This window comes from Meles meles, chromosome Y (genome assembly GCF_922984935.1).
Source record: "Meles meles chromosome Y, mMelMel3.1 paternal haplotype, whole genome shotgun sequence".
Lineage (NCBI taxonomy): Eukaryota > Metazoa > Chordata > Mammalia > Carnivora > Mustelidae > Meles > Meles meles.
In genome coordinates, this window is record NC_060088.1 from 13,108,328 (window position 1) to 13,134,824 (window position 26,497).

A 26,497-nucleotide genomic window follows, 5' to 3' on the forward strand; every position below is an offset into this window, starting at 1 on the left:
GGCAAGTTCACAGAGATTCCTCTCTCTTTTTTAAAATTAGTTTTTATTCTTTTGAGAGAGACAGCCAGCAAGAGCGTGAGTAGGAGAGAGGGCAGAGGGAGAAGCAGGCTCTCTGCTAGGAGGGAGCCCGATGCGAGGCTTGATCTCAGGATCCTGGGATCATGACCTGAGCTGAAGGCAGATGCTCAACCGACTGAGTCACCCAGGAGCCCCACAGGGATGTACCTCAATCCCAAAGCAGCCACCTGTGGGAAGGCGGCGCCCCAGCGTCTCGCGCCTCCCAAGAGCAAAACGAGAAAGTGCCACAGAGACGAGGGGAGCAGGACACAGCACGCCGTGCCGCACCCCGCATCGGCATAGCACGACAAACAAGGGCATGTCGTGGACCACACTGTCCTTCACATCCAGCTCCAGGACTGAATCAGAATCGGGTAAAGTGTACATTTTTCTCTAGTTTTATGAACACGAAAAGCATTTTTGATTCTTTATTTAAAAACAACAATAGAAAATGCAACCTAAGCCTGATACAGGGCCTCTAAAAGCCACCTCTGAAAGGAAAATGCTTATCTTTCACTTCCCTTAACTCGCTGAACCAAAAAGTGACCGTTTTCCCAAACTGAAAGTAATTTTCTTTTGTGTGTGGACCACAATATTTCTTCTATTATATCTGACATCGACCAGTGGTATTTTAAAACCACTAATGATACAAACAGACTTCAAGCAAAATCTTTTGCCAAGATGTTAAAAAAAAAAAAAGGCATTTTTTTTTAATGAAAGCTCTTTTCCAAAACAGTAAGCATAGAGAAAACATTCACAGAATGCTGGTCCCCCCCTTTTCTTTTCCTACGATGACTGACACAGGTTCCAGCCCCTGGAAGAAACAGTACATGGTCTCCTCCGAGGCAGACCTTTGGCACTTCCCTCCCCCACTTAATGCGGAGGCCTTCCTAACAAGAAGCCAGGTCATCCCCTGGATGGCACAGGTCTGGCATGCCGACACACCACGAGGAATTAAGGCTAATACAGTGGTGCTGACGTTGACCCTGACGGCAGTAATTCTGTCCCTAGCCTGACCTCATGGGCACTCACTCGTCCCCGACCTCACCCCGACGTCATCTCCAATCCTCCATTCCCTGTCCACACGGTGCCCGCCGTTGGCCCCTGCTGCTTCTCCAACATGTCTGAGGCTCCCGCTCAGGACTCAGCACTGCAGGCCCCTCGCCCCCCAGGGCACGCAGCCGTCCACACGGCTCTCCCGCACACGCCACCCAGGTCACTGTCCAGGCCTCACCTCCTCGGGCCCGCTCTGGAACCGCATTCCTTTGTTCGCTCCATCCCTCCAGCCCGCCGAACTCTCCCACCGTCCAACGTACTACGCGACAGCCTGGCGGAGTCCTTCCGTAAGGGGCCGAACAAGCGAAGACCTCCGCCTCTACAGGCCGCGCAGTCGGGGCAACCACTCACGTCTGCGGCTCCGGGTGGTGTGGAGGCCAGCGGAGCGCAGAGCCCGACAGCTCGGTGCGGCCGTGTCTCCGTGAAACGGGTCTTATTGAAGCAGGAGGCGGGCCGTGCGCGTGTGGTCCGCAGCCGATGGTGTGCTGAGCCCGGACCGCATGTGTGTTTTTGTGCGGATCGTAAGCTCCCCCTCAGGGAAGGCGGGGCTCCGTTCTGTTTCGTCTACGGTTGTATCCCCAAGTGCCTGAGGGGTTCTGTGATTTAACAAGTGATGCTTTTGGCCTGACAAAGCACTTGCCACCTACTGCTGGGATATTCCGATCAGCTGGTTAGGACACCGGAGCTGGATGTTCCCACAGTACGTGTGACTCACGGCACGACACACAGCGAAGTCCCTAGATAGTATTTTTACTTATTATTTTTTGAAGATTTTATTTAAGAAAGGGAGAGAATGCACAAGGAGGGAGAGCAGCAGAGGGAGAGGCAGACCCCCCACTAACGTGCCTGACGCAGGACTTGATGCCAGGACCCTGGGATCATGACCTGAGCCACGCAGATGCGGAACCTAATGAGCCCCCCAGGAGCTCCAAGTCCTTAGATTTTAAACGGGAGAGAAGAGATGTATGGACTGAACTTTCACTAAGAGTGGTACCCACTTAACATGACTGCATCTTACTACGCAAGATGGTGAAGGGGGTGCCTGGGTGGCTGAGCGAGTTATACGTCTGCCTTTGGCTCAGGTCATGATCCCAAAGTCCCAGGACCAAATCCTGCATCTGGCTCCCTCTGTACTGGGAAGTCTGCTTTTCCCTCTGCCCCTTTTCTCTCGCCTGCTCTAAGTAAATAAATAAAATCTTAAAAAAAAAAAAAAAGGTAAAGAAACTTGAGGAATTTTAGACGAGACCCACTTAGCCAGGAAGGGCTTAATACTATTGCCCCGAATGTCACCGTCCCACACAGAAACGGACCACCACAGCCATGGACACACGGGGCAGGGCCCACGCCACGCGGTCACTGACGACGGGCTCTCCTACCTTCTTCACGGCCAGGTCGTGGTCCACGTCACTCCCTGCGTCGTCCTCCGGCTCCTGCTGCTGCTGCAGGTCCTTCATCTTAATCAGCAGCTCCGCCTTGGGGGCCGACGTGCTGTAGTACGTGGAGTTGGTGGCTAGGGACGTGGCCGCGGGCGCGCCCGGCTCCTCTCTCCTGGGGAACAAGGTCCGAACTTCAGTCGGCTGTGACTCACGCCGGATGTCCCCCTGCCAGTCCATAGTCTGCTCTGTGACAAGCAAACGGTGCTGCCAGCGCGAGGACCATGGCCAGGGGCACGAGACTGCTAAAGGGGGCCGGCAGTAGGCGACAATGTTAGAACTAAACCATACGTCGCCAGAGGGCTACTCCAAGTCTACACAACGCCATTTTTTTAAAAAGGGGAAAAGTCCAATAAGCAGGGATGTCTAAAAATCTCCACCCAGGAGGGAAGGGAGCAGCGGGAGACTTCTGGCTGGGGGCCTGAGCTCTACAGGGAGCACGTGCATGCAGCTAACTGTCAGCAGGGCCCCAAGGTCCCCAGCGCAACCTGCGCCTCTCCGCCTGCTGCTGTGTCCCAGTCCCCACCTCAGGCCTGCCTCATCCGCTCTGTCCTTCTGTCCTGCGTTTCCCCGCAGTGCCCAGCTACTGTCCGTGCAGGGTGCTTACGGAGACAGCAAACACCAGCAGGACAGGTGCGACCTCACACACCCATGCAGGCAGCCTGCAAATGAGGCTGGCTGCAAAGGACAGTTTCCCAATGCCATGGCAACGCACCCGCTCCCTGCACTCCGTAACCAGGAGCACAAAGCCTCCTCTGTCACCATGGACGTCCGGAGCCTTCAGGATGGACATGTGGGGCCTTCTCTGCTATGGGGGAGCCCTGGGCACAGCAGGGGGGACAGCCTCCCCGGTTTCCATCCACAGGATGCCAGCAGGACCTTCCAGATGTCACAAGTAAACACGTTGTGGACACTGCCACCTGTCCCCTGGAAGAAGACAGCGTCCCAGCTGAGAGGCGCTGTCCTCACAGAGAGGAGCCTGTGGACATCACCCCAAAGCCCGCGGGCCTGAAGCCAGGAATGCCCGGGAGCTGTGGCAATGTCTCAGCTTTGCCGGCCCTCCGGCTGGCATCCCTAGGGACGGGTTTCCGGGGCTCTTCGAGGAGGGTCACCCAGCAGCCAACGTGGGCTGCAGCATGGGGCGGTGCTTCTGAAAATGCGCCCCTGGAAGGCCACCGCGAGAACAGATGCATGGGGCAGCCCTGGCCCCTTGCAGCCCAATGCCATGAAGACGGTGGAAGCTGGGAGGGAAGAGGCCTGCCGCAGCCCGCCGCAGCCGCACTCACTTCTGGTCTGCGCCTCCTGGAGACGGGACTTTGGGCAGCAGCTTACGGCGCTGCTGGGCTTCCTCCAGCAGGTGCTCATCTTTAGGGAAGATGCCTTCCATGAGGTCCATGGTGGTCCTCATCTTCACACCGGGGTCCAGGATCTCGGCCAGGGATGGGTCCTTCCCCACGATCTCCCGGGCCAGCTCCTCCGACTTCAGGTCCTCGGCCGTCCTCTCTTTGGCCCTCATGTAGCTGAGGCCGGAGGGGGAGGCCCCGCCGTCCTTGGCGCCGGGCATGGGGGCGCTGGGGCGCGGGGGCTCGGGCTCGGCGTCCTCCCGGCTGTAGAGGCAGAAGCGCGAGTAGGACTGCTCGGACGTGCGGAGCGTCTTGATCTGGTCCTTCTCCAGTCCGCTAGGCAGCACAGGCAGCTCAGCAGCATGGGCCAGGCCCTGGCGGCCCTCCTTCTCCGGCCGGCTCTCCGAGTGCACGATCTTGACGGGCACCCTCTTCACCGTGCCGTTGCCGTCCGCCACCCGCTCGATCCTGGAAAGAGAAGAGCCGTGTGCTGACTACACCAGGTGAGCCCCCGCACAGTCGGCTACATGGGGCCGAAACCGGCGGGCCCCTTGCCTGCCCGGACGGCTGGGGGACGTGCAGCCACTGTGGGGACGGGAGCCTCTGTGATCCCCCGACCCAGGACTGGGAGTGGAGGCTGCGGAGGTCCCGATTCCTGACCCCAAGTGTCAAGGCACCTTCCACTTTCCAATCACGCACACACCTCCAGACACCTGGCGTTGGAGCCCTGGGCGGACTCACTGAGGCAGGTGGAGAACCTCTGTTCGCGGCCGGTCAGCGCCCGTCCACTAGCCCCATGCAGGTGCATCTTCTGTGGGCGGGGAAGCCAGCGACAGGCAGCCTTCCCTGACAGCCTCCAAATGGTGCCCGCGCACAGCCGCGGAGCCCGCGGGCAGACTTCCTGATGGGGCGGCTAGGTTTGGAGCGGACACTGAGCGCCCGCCGCCGCCGGCCCCAGCGTGAGCCTCCTCCCGGGCCGTGAGCTCGCACTGCCGCCTGCCACCGGCCTCCCACCGCTCCGCGCTGCAAGCTGCCCTTCATGTGGCTTCTCAAACAGACACATGAGCATTCGGCTGCAAACACAGGGCACACGGCTTTGGCATTATTTTAAGTGACTTACTAAGGACACACTTTTCCTTGAGAAAAAAAAAAGGGCAGGAGCTGGTGCCTGGGGGACTCAGTTGAGCATCTGACCCTTGATCTCCTCGCAGGTCTTGATCTCAGGGTTGTGAGTTCAAGTCCGACACTGGGCTCCCTATTGGGTGTGCAGCTTACTTTAAAAAAAAGGTGGGGGGGCACCTAGGTGGCTCAGTTGGTTAAGCGTCTGACTCTTGATTCGGCTCAGGGCAAGATCTCAGGGTTGTGAGACCGAGACCTGCATGGAGTTCCGCACTGGGTGTGGAGCCTGCTTAAGATTTTCTCTCTCCCTCTCCCTCCTCTGCTCATACATGCTCTCAAAAGAAAAAAAAAAAAAAGAAAAAAGAAAAAAAATTAATAAAGAAGGTTTTGCAGTGAAAGGAGCTGTGGGGGCCCCCACACCAAAGGGAGAGAACATGGAATGGGTCAGTGCAACGGGCCTTCACGCAGGGCTCCCCACATGCCACTTCGTGCCCTCAGCTACACCTCGCTGGACCACACCCAGGGACCCCGTGGACCAGGGCCACAGGGACAAACCTGTTTCAACTGTTTTTAAAGGACGTACTGGAGAGAGAGAGCCATCTGCTGGTGCCCCCAACGGAAGGAAAACACAAGTCAAAATCACAGAGCCAAAGTTCCACACTTGTCTCTAACTTAGTGGGCCAAGATCACTTCTACAGTGTGACCCTGATGGACCGAATTTTGTGTAGCACAAGGATCATTCCAATGCTCTCAAGTCAGTCCTTTTTTTCACCTTCTGACTGGTGGCTGAGAACGTAGTATTTTTTCCCCCTGTTTACTGCAGTGTATGGGCTAAATAATTTTGTATTCTCTTCTCTCCTCTAAGTAGAAATTCTTAGATGTTTTACCTAGGTATTCATGTACAGTCACCCCCAATGCCCTCTTTGTGAATAAATTTTAAAAGACTGGCTCTGCGGAAAATACCCCTCTTTGTGAATAAATTTTAAAAGACTGGCTCTGCGGAAAATACCGCTTAAATGTGCTAAACTGCAGAAGGAAGCTTCTGGCATCTTATCCAGGCAAAGACAGAGACACAAGAACCCCTCTTCCCCTTTTCATTCCTTTCATTCCACACTTAGAAACCTAGACCACCTATTACTGAAAAAAAAAAATTTTTTTTAAATCAGCTCTACACTCCAGGTGGGGCTTGAACTCATGTCCCCGAGATCAAGAGTCCCGACTTAACCAGCCAGGCGCTGCCTTCCTAGTGACTAATAAGTTGGCCTCTATTAATATCTTCCCCAACTTGTAGAGAAACTGGATTTCCAGGGCAGGAAGACAGGAAAAAAGAATACAACGAGAACATGTCCTTCGCACGTTGACCTATTACTTCCCAGCAAAGCATCTCTTCCTGGTGTTTTCTAGCCATAGGTGGTCTCTCCTCGTGAAAACTGTCCAGACCTCCACATTTGACAAGTCTGATGAACTTATATTTCAAAGTCAGGACAGAACACAGATGAGACCTTAACGCAACCAGATCTTATCAATTTCTAATCAAAAGGCAAGAGCAGAGAGATGGAGAACGTGGGGTACGTTAAGCTGTTCTCCAGCTCTATGACCCAGGGCCCCTCTCAAAGCGCTGGCTGCCCACGGGAGCCCGTCAGCTGCACGCCGCTCTGGCTGGGATGAGCTACAGGACCCACTCCGGAGACCCTCACACAGAGGCTCAGGGTGCACGGATGCTGTGCACGTGGCCACGAAGGAGGCCTCACAGCACTCCACGGTCGTATGCGCCCAAATGGAAACAGGCTCTCTGGAAACTCCCTTGAGAGCGCTTCTAGGATGGACCACGTGTCTGTTACTGGCCACGACCCAAGAGGCTGCTGGCCAGCATTTCCACTTTGTAGTTAAAAACAAAAAACCTGCCGAGAACTTTTAAAGATTTGAAAGTAAGCTACCTAGCTTGAGGACAGGAGCTGATGCATTTTCGGGGGCCCATTCCAGCACGAGAGCCCACTCTGAAACCCCCAGGCAGCGACGGTGCACCCTGCCCTCGGCGTTGGCTGCAGCCCCGTGCTGGCTGGGCACCTGCTCAGCAGGCATATGGGTGCGGGAGCCTGCCCTGCACCCCTGCTGAGCGCCCCGGCAGGCGCCCGGCACATGCACACACGGGACCGGGGAATACCAGAAGGAGGAAGACACCAGACACGGAGGGAGGGGAGAGGAGTGGCTCAAGTTCTGGAACCCCGAGTCTGCAGAGCGCCGGGTAAGGACAGCAACCCTGGGCCGAGCTCTGGCTACAGGCGTGAGCAGCCCCGCCGCAGCACGCTTTCCTTGCTGACCTGCCGCCAGTAGCGGACTGTGGACACCAACCCTGGGCTCTGGCTTCTCCTTTGTCTCTTTGGTCCATGGGATTGCATATGTTCATACCAGATCTGACCCGCAACACACACTGTGGGGAACATAATTCAGGACTCTATGAGCGACTCCCTTGATAGCAACTTCCAGAAGCCGCACGAGCACCCGCCTCACCGCGCTTTCCAAGACAAACGGAGAGGATGTATTTGGGTGTATGGGTCCTGACAGTGACCAGAGTTCGGCTCTCTATGATCACAACAACAAGAGATGTGGGCCCAAGACAACCTTTTCTGGCTGCAATGAGACAGTGGATGGAAAACTCAGTAATGTGGGTCCCCAAAGACCCCTTTTCCCCTTGACCAGGATCTTCAATGATACCGTCACTGCTTACTGAAATTCTTCTTAAGCTCATAGGGAAGACGCGATGAGAAAATCAAACTTGCTTCAGGGAAGAAAAAAATGAAAGCTACTGCCTCCTTCCAGAGCAAACACAGCTCAGGAGCACCGTGGAGCACATGGCTGTGTCTGTGGGAGGAGCCTGTGCTGCTCCCACTAGAACTGCAGAGAGAGGGGCCGACGGGGGCCAAGGCCGGCTGGCTTGCAGCAGCAGCACATGCTCACCCCCCACAGAGCACCGCACTGCCTTTCCCTCCTTTCACCTGCTGCTGCAAGGCTACTTCCGTGATACCCACCTTGAGAAGGACACACAGCACAGCTGTGGCCCCCAGAGGCAGCTGTGGGAACACTGCCACACTTGGAGACACAGGATGATACCAGGAATGCGCTCTCTGCAGAGAGGTTTTGAAGTTACAGAAAGAAGGGAAGAAAGAAAAAGAAAGAAAGAGCAAGATTGAGACTTCAGAGCAGGAAGGTTCCCCAGACCTTTCTGGGAACAACGGAAATAAATGCATTCTGTGCCACCAGCTGACAGGGCTCCAAATGACATGTGGAATTTATTTTATTTCTCACTAATGGATGCACACGGCTACAGGTGACTGCTGGCGACAGTGGGAGACAGTTGGGACATTCCAAGTGCTCCTGGCTATGGGGCGGACCTGGGGATGTGGAGAAGCACCCCTCACATCTGCCCATGAGATGCCAGGAGCAACACTCCCTCTTCAGCGGTGACACCCAAAACCTCTCCCGACACAGCTCAATGTGCCCTGGGGACAAACCAGCCCTCCCCCAGTTGAGAGACACTGCTCTAGAGAACAAGAGGAAAATTCTTCACTTCTGCCAGTTCTCGGTTCTTCACAGGCCCTCAGAGAGGAGGGAGAAAGGAAACTGTCCGTGCTCTGGACTTGTGAATCCCCGGCCCGACACGCGCCGACGTCTCAGTGGGCACGGCGGACACCCCACGCCTGAAATTCTCACCGCAGCTCCGTGCACCGTGACAGACAGTTCCTCTGCTGTAACGACAGGTGTACAGCAGGTGGGCTCTTCACGTAAGATACAGGAAAAATCACTGTGGAGGGGCGCCTCCGTGGTACAGTCAGTTAAGTGGCCGACTCTGTGGCTCAGGTCACTACCTCAGGGTCCTGGGATCGAGCCCCACGTCGGGCTCCACAATCAGCAGACTCTGCTCTAGTCTCTCTCCCTGCCTCTCTCTTTGCTCCTCCCTACCCCGTGCCTGCTCTCTCCAAATAAAGAAAATCTTAAAAGAAAAAAGAAAAACAGTATGGAAACACTGGACATTATGAAAAACATCAATTTCTCCTGAAAGTCTCCTGCTTAGTTTAAACTGGATTCTGGTTACAAACAGGTGCTTAGGGAAAACACAGGCCTGATGCGCAGCTGCCTGTGCGGAAGGCGCACATCCACACCCGCCTTGGGTGAAAGGGGCAGGGGATGGTCCCCCACCTCCATCACATCCCCCTCACTCCTTTGGAACAGGACAGTACCCCCACTTAGTTCAAGATTCAATTGACCACTGCAGCTGTGCATTCCCCCATGGTGTCAGTCCCCAGGAGCAACTGAAAATCCCACATGCGGAGGCAAAGCAGGGCCCCCGCCATCCACCACCCAGGAGATGCGCCGGCAGCCTCCTGAGGGAGCCCAGGAAAGGGAAGAGCACAAGCCCACCCACCCAGAACAGTACCTTGTGCAATTCTCGTCCTGGATCAGCAGGGGCGGTTTGTCGGTCAGCTTCTGGGGCGCGAACTGAGGAGAAGGGGAGCGAGAAGTCTCCATGGCGGACATCTGCTGGGGCCGGAACCTGGAAGGGAGCGGGGCCTCACGCTTCAGACAGGCTGTATGTTCATCTACATGCCGCTTGCCATGCTCGCCAGCCGCCCTCACACCGTCTTTGGGTTGCACACTGCTCAGCTTCTCCGCCAAGGGACAGGGGTTGTGGGACAGGGACAGACGGTCCACACACGCCTCTAGGGTCTCCGGAGACAGAGGCGCAAGGGACCGGCTGCGGGCACCTAGGTGAGCAGCCCCAGGCGGGCCACCGGCCAGGCCCTTGAGTTGCCTGGGTTCACGTTTGGGTGGCGGCGGCCTCTGTGGGGCTAGCTTCTTGGGGAGCGCTGCAGTGTTCACGGGCCTTGGGTCCTGCCCCCAAGTGTGCAGGGCCGTAGGGGTGTCCGGCACGTGTGGTGCTGGGCCGAGTGTTTCCTCTGGGTATCTGTAATCTCGAGGTAGGGTCCCCGCTCGGCAGCGGGCCTCCTGGGACGGCTCTGGAAGATCCTGCTGTGCCGCCGAACCGACCTCTGGACACTGGGCATCTCCTTGTCTAGAGGGAGAAAGTATACAAATGAGCAAACGATTGTAAGTAATATCTTCTCTTCAAATGGGACTAGAACCCAGATCTGCATAATCTGCAACTGTCTGAAGGAATTAAATCTGTGTATGATTTCCCATACATGTGCACACACAGGTTGCATTCTGGGGCAAAAAAATTCACACAAACATTTTAAAAAACCACACTGATGAAAATTCTCCTACGGCTAGATTCAGAAATCCTTATTTCGTGTCACAACAGTATTTTTATGTGGCTTACTTTGGGAAATTGCCACATACAAAGGGCTAGAACTTTCAAACATGAGCCACAAATCCATTTATTAATAATAACCTTAAAAAACAAACTCTTTAGAATCAGTCATGTGTTACTAAAAAGGAGAAAAACAGACTTTTGGGCACCGCGAGTAGTTCACTGATGTTTCCATCCTGTGATCTGTTTCCAGTTCTGTCTTCACTTTCTGGGCACATCTGTGTGTGTTTAGTATGTGCAGACACACCCCCCCATGGAAAGACCCTCCCCAACACTCCCACCGCAGGCTTCCCGGGTGTGCATTTGCGCTGTAGCCAACTCTCATGGGCTAACAACGACCAAGCCTGAAACAAAGCAGGGGCACACCTTTGCCAACACCTGGTTTCTTTCCACTGGAGTCACAAAGTGAGCTTCCGACGGGATCTCCGGTTCAGGGAAGAGCAGTTTTGCACTGAGGAGACAACTGTGCTGTTAAAGGAAACTCTAAGAAGGGCAGCAACGGGGGAACCAGGACACAGAGCACTAGCGCCCAGAAGAGACGGACCCTCCTAGGAACAGTCAGATAAGGCTTTCCCTTGACACGATGGGCAGGAGCCTTGGGACCCAGGAGTGAGCCGGCACCTGGGACAGGATGCCTGGCCTGAGTGTCACAGACGTCCCAACCATCCCCACCCGTGGTTGCCATCCTGAAGTCCAGTGTCCTGCACATGTCCCTCTGACCATGTCCTCGGGAGAAGTGGAAACCCACACCATGCCCAATTCCCTCCCCTTCCCCACGGTCCGCCAGCTGGGGCCAGCCCCCCAACCCTGTGCTGTGGGGGACACAGCCAGACCCTGCCCCAACCAGAAGCTAGAGGCTCTCCATATCTGGAAGAAGGCACAGGAACTCAAGCCCCAGCAGGGCCCGGAGAGAGACAGGGCAGCACTGATGTCTGCGGGCAAGACGCTAACACACCGCCTCAGCTTAGAAGACACACGGCAAAACAGCCAAGCACAAGAGCTTAAAATATTAACCCAGTTCCCGGAAGTCAGCTATTTCAGAAAAAAAAAAAAAGAAAAATACATGATCAGGTACACACTAAAAGAAACTAGAAGTTTTCAAAATAACTTGAACACAGCAATGGATGTTTGCGGAACAGAGTGGAGCAGCTGTTTGGCTACCGAGTCACACTGAAACCCCGTGGCGCTGAGAACGCAGTGCGAGACGTGCAACTCATGGCTCAGGCATGCGCGAGGGGGTCTGACCCGCTGCAGGCGCGGAATGCCTCCCTGCCATTCAGCCACTGGCCTCTGAAGACCATAAAACATTTAATTCACATCAATTCACAAATGCCTCCCCAATATTTCGTTTCAAAGCGCTGAGCCACATTTGCATCTTTTCTCCTCTCCTACCAACATGCTTGGAATACAGCATCCACAGACCTGCAGGAAAGCACCAGGTGCTCCCAGACACACACAATTTAGCTACAAAGTCCTGCTTTAATCTAAGTGCTTTCGGGCATGTGGATTCACATTTAACATGTTATCCATATAGGGATCTATCTGTAGCGTGGGTTCTGGACAGAAGGGGCAAGGTCTTTGCAGAAACAGGAGAAGTTGCAGATGAGGAAATAAGGACTTGGAGAGAAAGATCGGCTGCACAGAGTGTGCCTAAGGGCTGTGTCCTGGCTTCTGTCAGGTGTAGGGGCCTGGTTAGCAAAAAGAAGTTACTTAAAAACCCCGGATATAGGGGCGGGCCAGGCCAGATAGCCGTATTCAGTCAGAGGGGTGTGCATATATTAACTGTGGTAGGTTGAAATCCGATTGGCCACCTGTGTGTGGGCGGGGCTCAGCCACCTCTATAAAAGATGGTCTGTGAGGCTGGAGTGGGGAGGTTTTTTTTTTTTTAGCAAGAGCTGTGCACCACCGCGAGCAGCAGCAGCAGCAGCGGCGCCACAGCGAGCGGCATCGCCCGTGCACCACCGCGAGCAGCACTGCCCAGAGCAGCAGCAGCGGTGCCACCACGAGCGGCATTGCCCCGTGCACTGCTTAGAGCAGCAGCGGCAGCGGCGCCGCCTTGAGCTGCAACACGAGCGGCGCCGCCCCGTGCACTACCGCGAGCAGCAGCAGCAGCGGCACCACAGCAAGCGGCATCGCCCATGCACCGCCCAGAGCAGCAGCGGCAGCGGCGCCACCTCAAGCGGCATCGCCCCGTGCACCGCCCAGAGCAGCAGCGGCAGCGGCGCCACCGCGAGCAGCACTGCCCAGAGCAGCAGCAGCGCCGCCGCAAGCAGCCACTCCGCCTCGGGCAGTGCCGCCATCAGGAGCACCCTCTTAAGAGCCAACGGTGCAGCCATGCCGGGAGTGGGTCTGTGGTACAGCGAGGGTGAGGCAGGGAGCCTCCAGGGGGGACCCCAGCGACTGGGAGGCGGTGGTCCCAGCAAGACTCGGGCACCTACCAGTCAGTTTGGTTTCTGATGCAGTTTGGTTTCTGATGCAGTTTGGTTTCTGATGCATGGCGTGAAATAAAACTTTGCTTGATTTTCGCTTTGTGTCAGTCTCGTTCCTTTGATCACGGACCCTAACATCAGGCACAAGGTCCCACGGGCTCCATCCTGTGTCCCTGGTGGGGCATCCTTTGCTGCGCTCTCATTTCAAGTATAAAGTCAATGGTGACGAGGAGGAGTCAAGATGGCGGAGAAATAGCAGGCTGAGACTACATCAGGTAGCAGGAGATCAACTCAATAGCTTATCAAACATTGCGAACACCTACAAATCCAAAGGGAGATGGAAGAGAAGAAGAACAGCAATTCTAGAAACAGAAAATCAACCACTTTCTGAAAGGTAGGACTGGCGGAGAAGTGAATCTAAAACGACGGGAAGATAGACCGCGGTGGGAGGGGCCGGCTCCTGGCAAGCGGCGGAGCAACAGAGCACAAAATCAGGACTTTTAAAAGTCTGCTCCACTGAGGGACAGTGCTCCTGAGGCTAAACCGGGGTGAAGCCCACGCGGGGTTAGCGTGACCCCAGGTCCCTCAGGGTCTCAGAAGGATCGGGGGTGCCGGAGTGTCTCAGAGCTTGCAGGTATTAGAACAGAGAAGCCAGCTACAGAGACAGAGCTGAGGACTGAACTCTCAGCTCAGGGTTACCTTGAACCGGTCGCAGGCTGGGTGAGCTCGGAGCGTGGCTGGAGGCTGAGGATACGGGAGTGATTGGGTGCTGTCCTCTGGGGGCGCACTGAGGAGTGGGGTTCCAGGCTCTCAGCTCCTCCGGGCCAGAGACTAGGAGGCCGCAATTTTCATTCCCGTCCTCAGGAACTCTACGGAAAGCTTCAGGGAACAGAAGCTCACAAAAGTGAACCGGAGCGGATTACTTAGTCCAGCCGGTAAGGGCGGTGCAATCCCGCCTCGGGCAAAGACACTTGAGAGTCACTACAACAGGACCCTCCCCCAGAAGATCAACAAAACATCCAGCCAGGACGAAGTTCATCTATCAAGGAAAGCAGGTTCAATTCCTAAGACAGCAGCAGAATTCCAGAGGAGGAGAAAGCAAAGCACGGAACTCATGGCCTTCTCCCCATGATTCTTTAGTCTTGCGGTTAATTCAATTTTTTTTTTCTTTTTTTAATTTTTTTTCTTTCTTTTTTCTTCTTCTGCTAATTTTTTTTAAAACTTTTACCCTTTTCTTTTTTGACGTTTTTTGACTAGTTTATCTAAAATATATTTTTTCTTTTTTATATTTTTTCTTTATTTGTTTTATTTTTAAAATTTTTTTCTTTTTTTTTCTGAACCTCTTTGTATCCCCTTTCTCTCCCCCCCCCTCACAATTTGGGGTCTCTTCTCATTTGGTTACAGCGCATTTTTCTGGGGTCTTTGCTACCCTTTTAGTATTTTATTTGATCCTTCATATCCTCTTATCTGGACAAAATGACAAGGCGGAAAAAATTACCACAAACAAAAGACAAGAGGCAGTACCGAAGGCTAGGGACCTAATCAACACAGACATTGGTAATATGTCAGATCAAAAGTTCAGAATGACGATTCTGAACGTTCTAGCTGGGCTTGAAAAAGGCATGGAAGATATTAGAGAAACCCTCTCTGGAGATATAAAAGCCCTTTCTGGAGAAATTAAAGAACTAAAATCTAACCAAGTAGAGATCAAAAAAGCTATTAATGAGGTGCAATCAAAAATGGAGGCTCTCACTGCTAGTATAAATGAGGCAGAAGAAAGAATTAGTGATATAGAAGACCAAATGACAGAGAATAAAGAAGCCGAGCAAAAGAGGGACAAACAGCTACTGGACCACGAGGGGAGAATTCAAGAGATAAGTGACACCATAAGATGAAACAACATTAGAATAATGGGGATTCCAGAAGAAGAAGAAACAGAGAGGGGAGCAGAAGGTCTATTGGAGAGAATTATTGGAGAGAATTTCCCTAATATGGCAAAGGGAACAAGCATCAAAATCCAGGAGATGCAGAGAACCCCCCTCAAAGTCAACAAGAATAGGTCCACACTCTGTCACCTAATAGTAAAATTTATAAGTCTTAGTGACAAAGAGAAAATCCTGAAAGCAGCCCGGGAAAAGAAGTCTATACCATACAATGGTAAAAATATGAGATTGGCAGCAGACTTATCCACAGAGACCTGGCAGGCCAGAAAGAGCTGGCATGATATATTCAGAGCACTAAACGAGAAAAACATGCAGCCAAGAATACTCTATCCAGCTAGGCTATCATTGAAAATAGAAGGAGAGATAAAAAGCTTCCAGGACAAACAAAAACTGAAAGAATTTGCAAACACCAAACCAGCTCTACAGGAAATATTGAAAGGGGTCCTCTAAGCAAAGAGAGAGCCTAAAAGTAGTAGATCAGAAAGGTACAGAGACAATATACAGTAACAGGCACCTTACAGGCTAATAATGGCACTAAATTCATATCTCTCAATAGTTACCCTGAATGTTAATGGGCTAAATGCCCCAATCAAAAGACACAGGGTATCAGAATGGATAAAAAAACAAAACCCATCAGTATGTTGCCTACAAGAAACTCATTTTAGATGTGAAGACACCTCCAGATTTAAAGTGAGGGGGTGGAAAACAATTTACCATGCTAATGGGCATCAGAAGAAAGTTGGGGTGGCAATCCTTATATCAGATCAATTAGATTTTAAGCCAAAGACTATAATAAGAGATGAGGAAGGACACTATATCCTACTCAAAGGGTCTGTCCAACAAGAAGATCTAACAATTTTAAATATCTATGCCCCTAACGTGCGAGCAGCCAACTATATCAACCAATTAATAACAAAATCAAAGAAACACATCAATAATAATACAAAAATAGTAGGGGACTTGAACACTCCCCTCACTGAAATGGACAGATCATCCAAGCAAAAGATCAACAAGGAAATAAAGGCCTTAAATGACACACTGGACCAGATGGACATCACAGATATATTCAGAACATTTCATCCCAAAGCAACAGAATACACATTCTTCTCTAGTGCACATGGAACCTTCTCCAGAATAGATCACATCCTGGGTCACAAATCAGGTCTCAACCGGTATCAAAAGATTAGGATTATTCCCTGCATATTTTCAGACCACAATGCTCTGAAGCTAGAACTCAATCACAAGAGGAAAGCTGGAAAGAACCCAAATACATGGAGACTAAACAGCATCCTTCTAAAGAATGAATGGGTTAACCAGGAAATTAAAGAAGAATTGAAAAAATTCATGGAAACAAATGATAATGAAAACACAACAGTTCAAAATCTGTGGGACACAGCAAAGGCAGTCCTGAGAGGAAAATATATAGAAAGGTCTCAAGTACACAACCTAACCCTACACCTAAAGGAGCTGGAGGAAGGACAAGAAAGAAACCCTAAACCCAGAAGGAGAAGAGAAATCATAAAGATCAGAGCAGAAATCAATGAAATAGAAACAACAACAACAAAAAAAATCAATGAAACTAGGAGCTGGTTCTTTGAAAGAATCAATAAGATTGACAAACCCCTGGCCAGACTCATCAAAAAGAAAAGAGAAAGGACCCAAATAAATAAAATCATGAATGAAAGAGGAGAGATCACAACTAACACCAAAGAAACACAGACAATTATAAGAACATACGATGAACAACTCTACGCCAACAAATTTGACAATCTGGAAGAAATGGATGCATTTCTACAGAGATATAAACTACCACAACTGAACCAAGAAGAAATAGAAAACCTGAACAGGCTCATTACCAGTAAGGAGATTGAAACAGTCATCAAAAATCTCCAAACAGGGGCGCCTGGGTGGCTCAGTGGTTTAAGCCGCTGCCTTCGGCTCAGGTCATGATCTCAGGGTCCTGGGATCGAGCCCCGCATCCGGCTCTCTGCTCCGCGGGGAGCCTGCTTCCCTCTCACTCTCTCTGCCTGCCTCTCTGTCTACTTGTGATATCTCTCTGTCAAATAAATAAATAAAATCTTTATAAAAAAAAAAAAATCTCCAAACAAACAAAAGCCCAGGGCCAGACGACTTCCCAGGGGAATTCTATCAAACATTTAAAGAAGAACTAATTCCTATTCTCCTGAAACTGTTCCAAAAAATAGAAAGGGAAGGAAAACTTCCAAACTCATTTGATGAGGTCAGCATCCCCCCTTGATCCCAAAACCAGACAAAGATCCCACCAAAAAAGAGAACTACAGACCAATATACTTGATGAACACAGATGCAAAAATTCTCACCAAAATACTAGCCAATAGGATTCAACAGTACATTAAAAGGATTATTCATCACGATCAAGTGGGATTTATTCCAGGGCTGCGGGGTTGGTTCAACATCCGCAAATCAATCAATGTGATAGAACACATTAATAAAAGAAAGAACAAGAACCATATGATACTCTAAATAGATGCTGGAAAAGTATCTGACAAAGTACAGCATCCCTTCCTGATCAAAACTCTTCAAAGTGTAGGGATAGAGGGCACATACCTCAATATTATCCAAGCCGTCTATGAAAAACCCACCGCAAATATCATTCTCAATGGAGAAAAACTGAAAGCTTTTCTGCTAAGGTCAGGAACATGGCAGGGATGTCCATTATCACCACTGCTAATTAGCATAGTACTAGAAGTCTTAGCCTCAGCAATCAGACAACAACAAGAAATTAAATGCATCCAAATCAGGAAAGAAGAAGTCAAACTATCACTCTTCACAGATGATATGATACTATATGTGGAAAACCCAAAAGACTCCACTCCAAAACTGCTAGACCTTGTACAGGAATTCAGTAAAGTGTCAGGATGTAAAAATCAATGCACAGAAATCAGTTGCATTTCTGTACACCAACAACAAGACAGAAGAAAGAGAAATTAAGGAGTCAATCCCATTTACAATTGCACCCAAAATTATAAGATACCTAGGAATAAACCTCACCAAAGAGACTAAGAATCTATACGCAGAAAACTATAAAGTACTCATGAAAGAAATTGAGGAAGACACAAAGAAATGGAAAAATGTTCCATGCTCCTGGATTGGAAGAATAAATATTGTGAAAATGTCTATGCTACCTAAAGCAATCTACACATTTAATGCAATCCCTATCAAAATACCATCCATTTTTTTTTAAAGAAATGGAACAAATAATCCTAAAATTTATATGGAACCAGAAAAGACCTCGAATAGCCAAAGGAATATTGAAAAAGAAAGCCAAAGTGGGTGGCATCACAATTCCGGACTTCAAGCTCTATTACAAAGCTGTCATCATCAAGACAGCATGGTACTGGCACAAAAACAGACACATAGATCAATGGAACAGAATAGAGAGCCCAGAAATCGACCCTCAACTCTATGGTCAACTAATCTTCGACAAAGCAGGAAAGAATGTCCAATGGAAAAAAGACAGCCTCTTCAATAAATGGTGCTGGGAAAATGGGACAGCCACATGCAGAAAAATGAAATTGGACCACTTCCTTACACCACACACGAAAACAGACTGAAAATGGATGAAGGACCTCAATGTGAGAAAGGAATCCATCAAAATCCTAGAGGAGAATGCAGGCAGCAACCTCTTCGACCTCAGCCTCAGCAACATCTTCCTAGGAACATCGGCAAAGGCAAGGCAAGCAAGGGCAAAAATGAACTATTGGGATTTCATCAAGATCAAAAGCTTTTGCACAGCAAAGGAAACAGTTAACAAAACCAAAAGACAACTGACAGAATGGGAGAAGATATTTGCAAATGACATGTCAGATAAAGGGCTAGTATCCAAAATTTATAAGGAACTTAGCAAACTCAGCATCCAAAGAACAAACAATCCAATCAAGAAATGGGCAGAGGCGCCTGAGTGGCTCAGTGGGTTAGGCCGCTGCCTTCGGCTCGGGTCATGATCTCAGGGTCCTGGGATCGAGTCCCACATCGGGCTCTCTGCTCAGCAGGGAGCCTGCTTCCCTCTCTCTCTCTCTGCCTGCTTCTCTGCTATTTGTGATCTCTGTCAAATAAATAAATAAAATCTTAAAAAAAAAAAAAAAGAAATGGGCAGAGGACATGAACAGACATTTCTGCAAAGAAGACATCCAGATGGCCAACAGACACATGAAAAAGTGCTCCACGTCACTCGGCATCAGGGAAATAAAATCAAAACCACAATGAGATATCACCTCACACCAGTCAGAATGGCTAAAATTAACAAGTCAGGAAATGACAGATGCTGGTGAGTATGCGGAGAAAGGGGAACCCTCCTACACTGTTGGTGGGAATGCAAGCTGGTGCAACCACTCTGGAAAACAGCATGGAGGTTCCTCAAAATGTTGAAAATAGAGCTACCCTATGACCCAGCAATTGCACTACTGGGTATTTACCCTAAAGATACAAATGCAGTGATCCGAAGGGGCACGTGTACCCGAATGTTTATAGCAGCAATGTCTACAATAGCCAAACTATGGGAGGAACCTAGATGTCCATCAACAGATGAATGGATAAAGAAGATGTGGTATATGTACACAATGGAATACTATGCAGCCATCAAAAGAAATGAAATCTTGCCATTTGCGACGACGTGGATGGAACTAGAGGGTATCATGCTTAGTAAAATAAGTCAATCGGAGAAAGACAACTATCATATGATCTCCCTGATATGAGGACATGGAGATGCAACGTGGGGGGTTAGGGGGATAGGAGAAGAATAAATGAAACAAGATGGGATTGGGAGGGAGACAAACCATAAATGACTCTTAATCTCACAAAACAAACTGGGGGTTGCTGGGGGGAGGTGGGGTTGGAAGAGGGGGAGGGGGTTATGGACATTGAGGAGGGTATGTGCTACAGTGAATGCTGTGAAGTGTGTAAACCTGGCGATTCACAGACCTGTACACTTGGGGATAAAAATACATTATATGTTTATTAAAAAAAAAAAATTGGAAGGGGAGGCGAACCATAAGAGACTACGGACTCTGAAAAACAACCTGAGGGTTTTGAAGGGTCGGGGGTGGGATGTTGGGGAATCAGGTGGTGGGTAATAGGGAGGGCACGTATTGCATGGAGCATTGGGTGTTGTGCAAAAACAATGAATACTGTTACGCTGAAAAAATAAATAAATTAAAAAAAAAGTCAATGGTGACAGTGAGAGCCACAGATACAGAAAATACGGATGTCTGAAGGATTTGTCAGCGAAAGCATGGAAGCCTTTTGCTCCCAAACATTCCCGGAACAGTGTGTCAAGCCATACAAAGGCACACTGAAAAGGCAGGAGACTCCCCATGCCCTGCCGCCCGCTCCGGGGCTGGACCCTGCCTGCGCCGTCCTTTCTCCTGGGCCCGGCCGCTGTGGAGGCAAGTGGAGCTGAAACGTCTGCAACAGGGCAGCGACGGAAACAAATCCGAGGAGGAAAACACCCGAGGAAAGGCCACGGTGAACACTGCTCAGTGGCCCACATACCCTGTGACAGGGCAGAGAGAACCAAAGGGCCAAAAGGAAAAAGACAATGTATATACGCATCCAGACACACACAGCCAATGCTCTGGAAATCCCACTCCCACGGCTCTAACTCACATGGGCAGTTTTTGATCTGGGTATGGAGAGGGCCAGGCTCACGTCTAAATGCAGTTTCCATATGGGAGAGGTAGCCGCTTTACTTCCAGACTCCACCTGCTCATGATGAGCCCTGTGGCAGCCCTGGATTTGTCCCTCTGGGTCCCAGTTTTCTGCTCCCCATCACACAGGCCCTTGGTTCCTGGCCACCCCCAGCACAGGACAGGTCTCACTCTCCAGTGACTCGTGGTTCACAGTCTCTGCTCTTCACTGGGCTTGTGCTTTCACTCTTTCTCTCCCTCAAATAAATAAATGAATATAATGTTTAAAAACAAAACACAGCTTGTCTGCCCTGTATCTGTGCAGAACACAACCAGCCAGGCTGTCTGAGGAACAACAACGCCACCAGGGAAGCAGACAAGCCAGGGCTGGGCACGCATGGGACGCTCACAGCACAAGTCCAAGTCTCCCAAAGGAACCCCAGCGTCCCCGCTGATCTTCCTGTCCCCCCACGGAAATCCCAACAGACGCACCTCACCTTGGGGAAGGCAGAAAGGTCTTCTGTCTACACAACACCCCACAGAGGCCGAATGATGTGGGAAAAGATGATGGGCAAGGCATGGGAACGCTGGGAGCGCCAGAGAGGTAATCAACCGATCGACTCACTGATTCACTGGAAACATCTCACACAGCATGAACATCCAGCAATGATAGCACCACCTGCTCTTTCCTGGGAGACGTCAGATGAGCACAGGTCTTCGCACCTGGTGAAGCCCTGTTGGTCAGAGGCTGTCTGGTTGTCCTATCCCACTTTCCAAGAATGCAAACAGTATCTGCCAGACGAGCGGACAGATACACTCGTGACGATGGGGACAGCAGTTTCCCTACGTCCTGTTCCAACTCTGTGTCTTGGGAGAATCATGTTGTGGGAGGACAGGAGCCCTGAAGTTGTTTTCGATTCAGTCCTTTATTGTAACATCTCCACTAAAGTTTTTCTCTCCGCACCAACCCCAGATAGGCTCTCTCTTCGTAATTCTAAAGCCATATGGGGAAAGCAATCACTTTAGAATGAAGACCGATATGTCATCTGTAGTTGAGTGGAGAACGGATTCATAGAGAGATTCCACTCGCAGAAGATCCAAAACCAAGTGTACAAGCACAGACTTCAGGAAGGGCTGGTGTCCAAGCACAGGAAACACCTATATTTAGAGATTATAATCTGTGACGGCCCAGCAAGTATGCAGCTCTATTTTCAGAACACGTGTTTTGAATCTATTCCAGGCCTCTTTTTTTTTTTTTTTTTTTTAATGGCTAGAGACCCTCATTCCTGGTTCCAAGATGTGACACTTGGGAAAAATCATATAAATTCCTTCTGCCAATCAAAGCTCCAGGCCAGTTAGAATCACAGGCTCCGACAGATGGAATAAAAATGACATCTGCATGTGATTTGTTAGTTGCCTTTTCTTCTGGCATTCTGTTTTTGGCGGTCCTAAAAATATGTTTTGCGCAAAGTTCAAAGTGTGGGCAAGCCTGATACCAACTGCAGGTTTTTTTTTACAAGTGGCCGAACTGATGAAATCAAGATTGTAGGGGCGAGTGGGGCTCACCAATGACGTCACTCAGCAGCCAGCCACAGACTGCACTTAGCCTGCCCTGCAAGTTTGACCTGGTGACTCAGCGGGACGCCACTAGTCTTCTGTGTCCTCGGGAAATGCCACCAGTTCCCCCACGGCCCAGTGAAGACCGGTCATCTCTTCTGATGGGCGTTTGGGTGCTCTGGTTAGGCCACACGTGGAGTACCCAGAACTCCCCTCTCAGCATGGGTCAACCAACATCAGACCAGAACATAACGGAAGCAGGATACGAAATGCAAACTACGAGAGACACGTAAAGAAAAAGTCCCCTCTGACTTCTGATGCCCTGAATAGCTCTTTCCACAGGGCATGGAATGCTATTACCAATTTGAAGCCGATCTAAAGAAAATGGGGAAAAAGTCCTCAATATTCCAGGCTTTTTGATCCTCCCAGGCGTGATGCTACTCTATCCGTATTTATTTCTGGGGTTTGTAAAGAGGAGTGTAATGCTGCAGGTACATGCAGCCTGCTGAGACTCTGTCTGAGCCCAACCTCTCATTCCCCTCTCACCCAGAATAAACCCTGTCCCGATGGACAAGAGCAGGGCAGTGTTTTCGTCTGATATTTTGGTTTTAAATCTTTTTAAGGAAGACCATTTCCACCAGATACTGGAGGGCACATCCAGTCAATCCCTAGTATCCACCCCCTAGGCTCAACCACTTTGCACTCCTGGTTCATGTTATTTCCTGAACCCAGCCCTCCAATTCTCCAGAGCATTCTAAAGGAGTGTAGGGGATGACTTCAGACATACAAATCTAAGCTCTCCTCAACCTCACCCCCCAAGAAGCCAGACCTGGCAGAGGTGGGGGCTGATGAGGACACGCTTGCCTGTGAAACTGTATCTGAGCGAAAGCCTTCCAGCAATCTGGATTTTCTCCCAGCATGGAAAATCTCGGCTCTATGGGACCCTCCCTTCCTCAATTCTGTATCTCCCATTTTTTTCTTCCCCTCCCCCCGCTTTTTAAAAAAGATTTTACTTATTTATTTGACAGACAGAGACACAGCGAAAGAGGGAACACAAGCAGGGGGAATGGGAGAGGGCGAAGCAGGCTTCCTGAAGAACAGGGAGCCAGATGTGGGGCTCGATCTGAGGACCCTGGGATCATGACCTGAGCTGAAGGCAGACAACTAATGACTGAGTAACCCAGGCACCCCCATATTTCCCATTTTTCTAACACTTGATATGAATATTAAAAATTACTCCTGAGTCTAATCCTCGGCTTGGCACGTCACTCTAAAACTAGATTATCATCATTTGAAAAAAACAGCAACATTAAGTGCCCCTGGCTACAAGCCTCGGAGGAACCAATCCTTGATCCTTAATCCTCCACCCAGAAAGAGTTCTCAAACCCTGGGCTCAGGAGATTTGGCTCTCGGGCTATAGTTCACCAAACCCTGGTCTAGAAGGCAAGGCAGATATTAATTCCTTAAAAATTCAAGCTCATTTTGAAAAGTACTATGAAGAATGTATGAGGAGAATGGAATGCCAAAGGGGAGAAGAGCTCTTTACACCAAGAGCAGGGTCTGCTGAGTTCTTTTAAACTGGGCATTTTTTAGCTACTGGTGGGAGCAACGGTCTCTTGTGACCAACCTCATGTGAACCAGAGTGGAGTGTGTCACAAACTGTCACTTGAAATCATTAGAAGCAGTTAGAAGGAAAAATCGGATCAGATCAATATTTTATGATGGCAGACATTCCATCTCAATAGTAGTTTTGGGAACATCTCCGGTGCTTAAGTTTTTATTAGGTATGATCTGTTGTTAATAAGAACTTAAATGCTACTACAAGCATTACGGCACAGATAACAAGCAATAAATGAATTTGAGTTCACCTTAATTCTTGCCCGTAGATCTACATGCTTTTCTTCTGACCCACTAAAGTTTTATTTTTATTTATTTTTATTTTTTTTAAAGATTTTATTTATTTATTTGACAGAGAGAGATCACAAGTAGACAGAGAGGCAGGCAGAGAGAGAGGAAGGGAAGCAGGCTCCCTGCTGAGCAGAGAGCCCGATGCGGGACTCGATCCTGGGACCCTGAGATCACGACCTGAGCCGAAGGCAGCGGCTTAACCCACTGAGCCACCTAGGCGCCCCTGACCCACTAAAGTTTTTAAAACCACGTGTTTGAATTCCTAGAATCTCGCTATGGATCTGGGAGTTCTTCACATTACAAAACATTTTCACCTCTTTTCTTCCCCACAGCTACCACAATTTTATTAAGGTATTGTTTATATATGATAAAATTCAAGCCATCGGAGGTCTGAGTAAATGTGCAGAGCTGTGTGTTCCCCACCACAGTTGAGTCTAAATACAACTGCACTGTCCCAGAAAGTTCCCGCTTGTTCTCAGGCAGTCATCTGGGCCTGGCTTGAAACTACTGTAAGTTGCTCAGTGTTCTTACCTGGCAGGAGAGCCTACTTCAGGCAAATGTAGATTTAAATTCCTTAGAACTGCAAACAACCCCCCCACTGAAATGACAGGGAAATGCCCCATTTCAACAAATTGGAGGGGGGATCTAACCACTACTTTCACAAATTAAATTTTCTGAAAGCAAAGCCATCTTGCAGTAACTTTTCCAGATTGTTAAAGTATTCCATGTGACAGATCCCCATGATGGGCATTTCCAACCTTCTTCTTTCCTCCATTTACCACATTTTCCCAACACGCACACATTTTTGTCATGATTGGCATGGACACTAGAGAGCTTGATTCTCTCCCCCGGAAACTTCCAGTGTCTCCTCTCACCATCACCAAATCAAGGCCAGACTGCAGGCTTGATCTAGGCTCCCCCCCCATCCTTCCCAAGCCACCTACGAGTCCTCAGGGACTCCTGCAACATACATTTTGGACAGAGGCCCTTCCCTGCCATGGATGCCTTGTGGTTTCCAGATCTCCGCTTTGATCCACACTGTTCAGGAGATGTCCTAGAGACACCATTCCTGTTTTAAGATCCAAATGAAGCGCAACCTTTTCCATGGAGCATTTCCCGGACCTGTTGACAAAGATAACCCTTTCTCCTGCTGAACCCCCATAAGGACTTAATGTGTTTGTCCCCAAACTGTTATTTCATCTGTGTTATTTTCATTTACTATCGATCCTCCTGGGTACATTGCTAGCACCCATCTCCGTCCCTGGCACAAAGCAGCCTTTAGCAAAGACTCAGTGAGGTAACAGGGAGAAACGGAGGCAGGAAGGGAGGGAGTGGGGAGAGGAAGACAACAGTGGCAGGCTGATTTTCTTGCGCCTTCTGACTACCCTGCATCACAGCACTTACATTTATTTCTGGGTCCCTCCAAAATGCATGTGTTAGATGCTAACACCCACCCCCAACAGGAAGGTGTGAGGTGGCGGGCGGGGCCTTTGGGAGGTCATGATATGACGATTGAGTCCTCAGCCATGGGACAGTGAGCTTCTGCGGGAGACAGGAGAACACCTGCTGCCTTGCTCTCCGCTCTCCCCCACCTAAGGACAGAGCGGACAGAGCGAGAACACAGCCGTCTACAAGCCAGGAGGCGGGTCTCAGCAGGCAGCGAATCAGCTGCACTCCCGTCTTGGACTTCCAGCCTCTGGAACCGTGAGCAATCACGGTCGGCCCACGGCAGTCTGTTACGGATTATTCTCCCCAAGAAGAGAGGAGAAGAGCTTTTGAGGGAGAATCTCTCTGAGCCTGATTCAATTTTATAGGCTCTCCGGTGCCTGACCACAGAAATACAGATCCGTTACCAGAAACACATTTGTCCCCTGAAGACTCTGCGGGAAACCGCGCTGCTTCCGGTCTCGTGGTAATGAAAACATAGGCGCAAACGCGCCTACGCATGCGCACGCACAGGCACGCACGCCAGCGTGCGGGAACGGTGAGACCTGGGAGAGCATCTTCCGCTGCCCCCTGGTCTGAAAGAAGAGGATGACTGCGTGCATCGGCTGTCCTCCATATGGGCTTCTGCCTCCTTCCAATTTCACGTCACACCGCCGTGAATGTGGCAGAAACAGAAGCGGCTCACGGATTCAGTTATGCTTATTTGTCAGTGAAAGGCCACAGAAGTCGATTTTTCAACAAAGTGGGGATCGTAATAAAAAATATGAACTCGCGACAGAGTAGCCCATTGCTGTTTCCAATGTGTTTATTGTGGAGGCCGACACAATTCAGGCCATCCCACCTCAGGTTCAGCTTGAGCATAAGTACAGCCGTCTTGGCAAAGCAAAGCTGGCACCCTGCACCCCCTCTCCACCCGCTCCCCTCCCCTCGGCAGAATGTGTGACATTCCTCAGGCATCCCTGGCTGCCCTAAAAGAAAAACAGATCGTTAACTTGCACAGATCACAATCCTGCAAGGCAGGAGTCTCCCTTGGTTTATGAATGTCCTTGAGATTTACAACAAAGAAGTTACCTTATCAATAGCCCAATTTCCAGAGGCACATAACTCAGTTCCTCAAGCCCTAAATAAAGTTACATTTCTCCTAACCTAAATCTCACTAACAAGAACACTTGATAGCCGGAATGTGACATTCCACCAGGACACTCCCAATTGTC

At 50.1% G+C, this 26,497-nt stretch overlaps 1 protein-coding gene across 3 annotated transcripts in view; it reads right to left on the reverse strand.

The window, feature by feature from the left end:
- The window catches only part of LOC123935911 (protein Shroom2-like), a 135,108-nt gene that overhangs the window by 8,548 nt on the left and 100,063 nt on the right, over window positions 1-26,497 (reverse strand). For all 3 annotated transcript variants that reach the window (XM_045996755.1, XM_045996754.1, XM_045996756.1), the window contains exons 6-8: window positions 9,444-10,079; window positions 3,833-4,357; window positions 2,490-2,661 (exon numbers count right to left, since the gene is read on the reverse strand). In XM_045996755.1, the coding sequence (XP_045852711.1) occupies window positions 2,490-2,661; window positions 3,833-4,357; window positions 9,444-10,079 (1,333 nt within the window). The remainder of the gene's footprint in view (window positions 1-2,489; window positions 2,662-3,832; window positions 4,358-9,443; window positions 10,080-26,497) is intronic.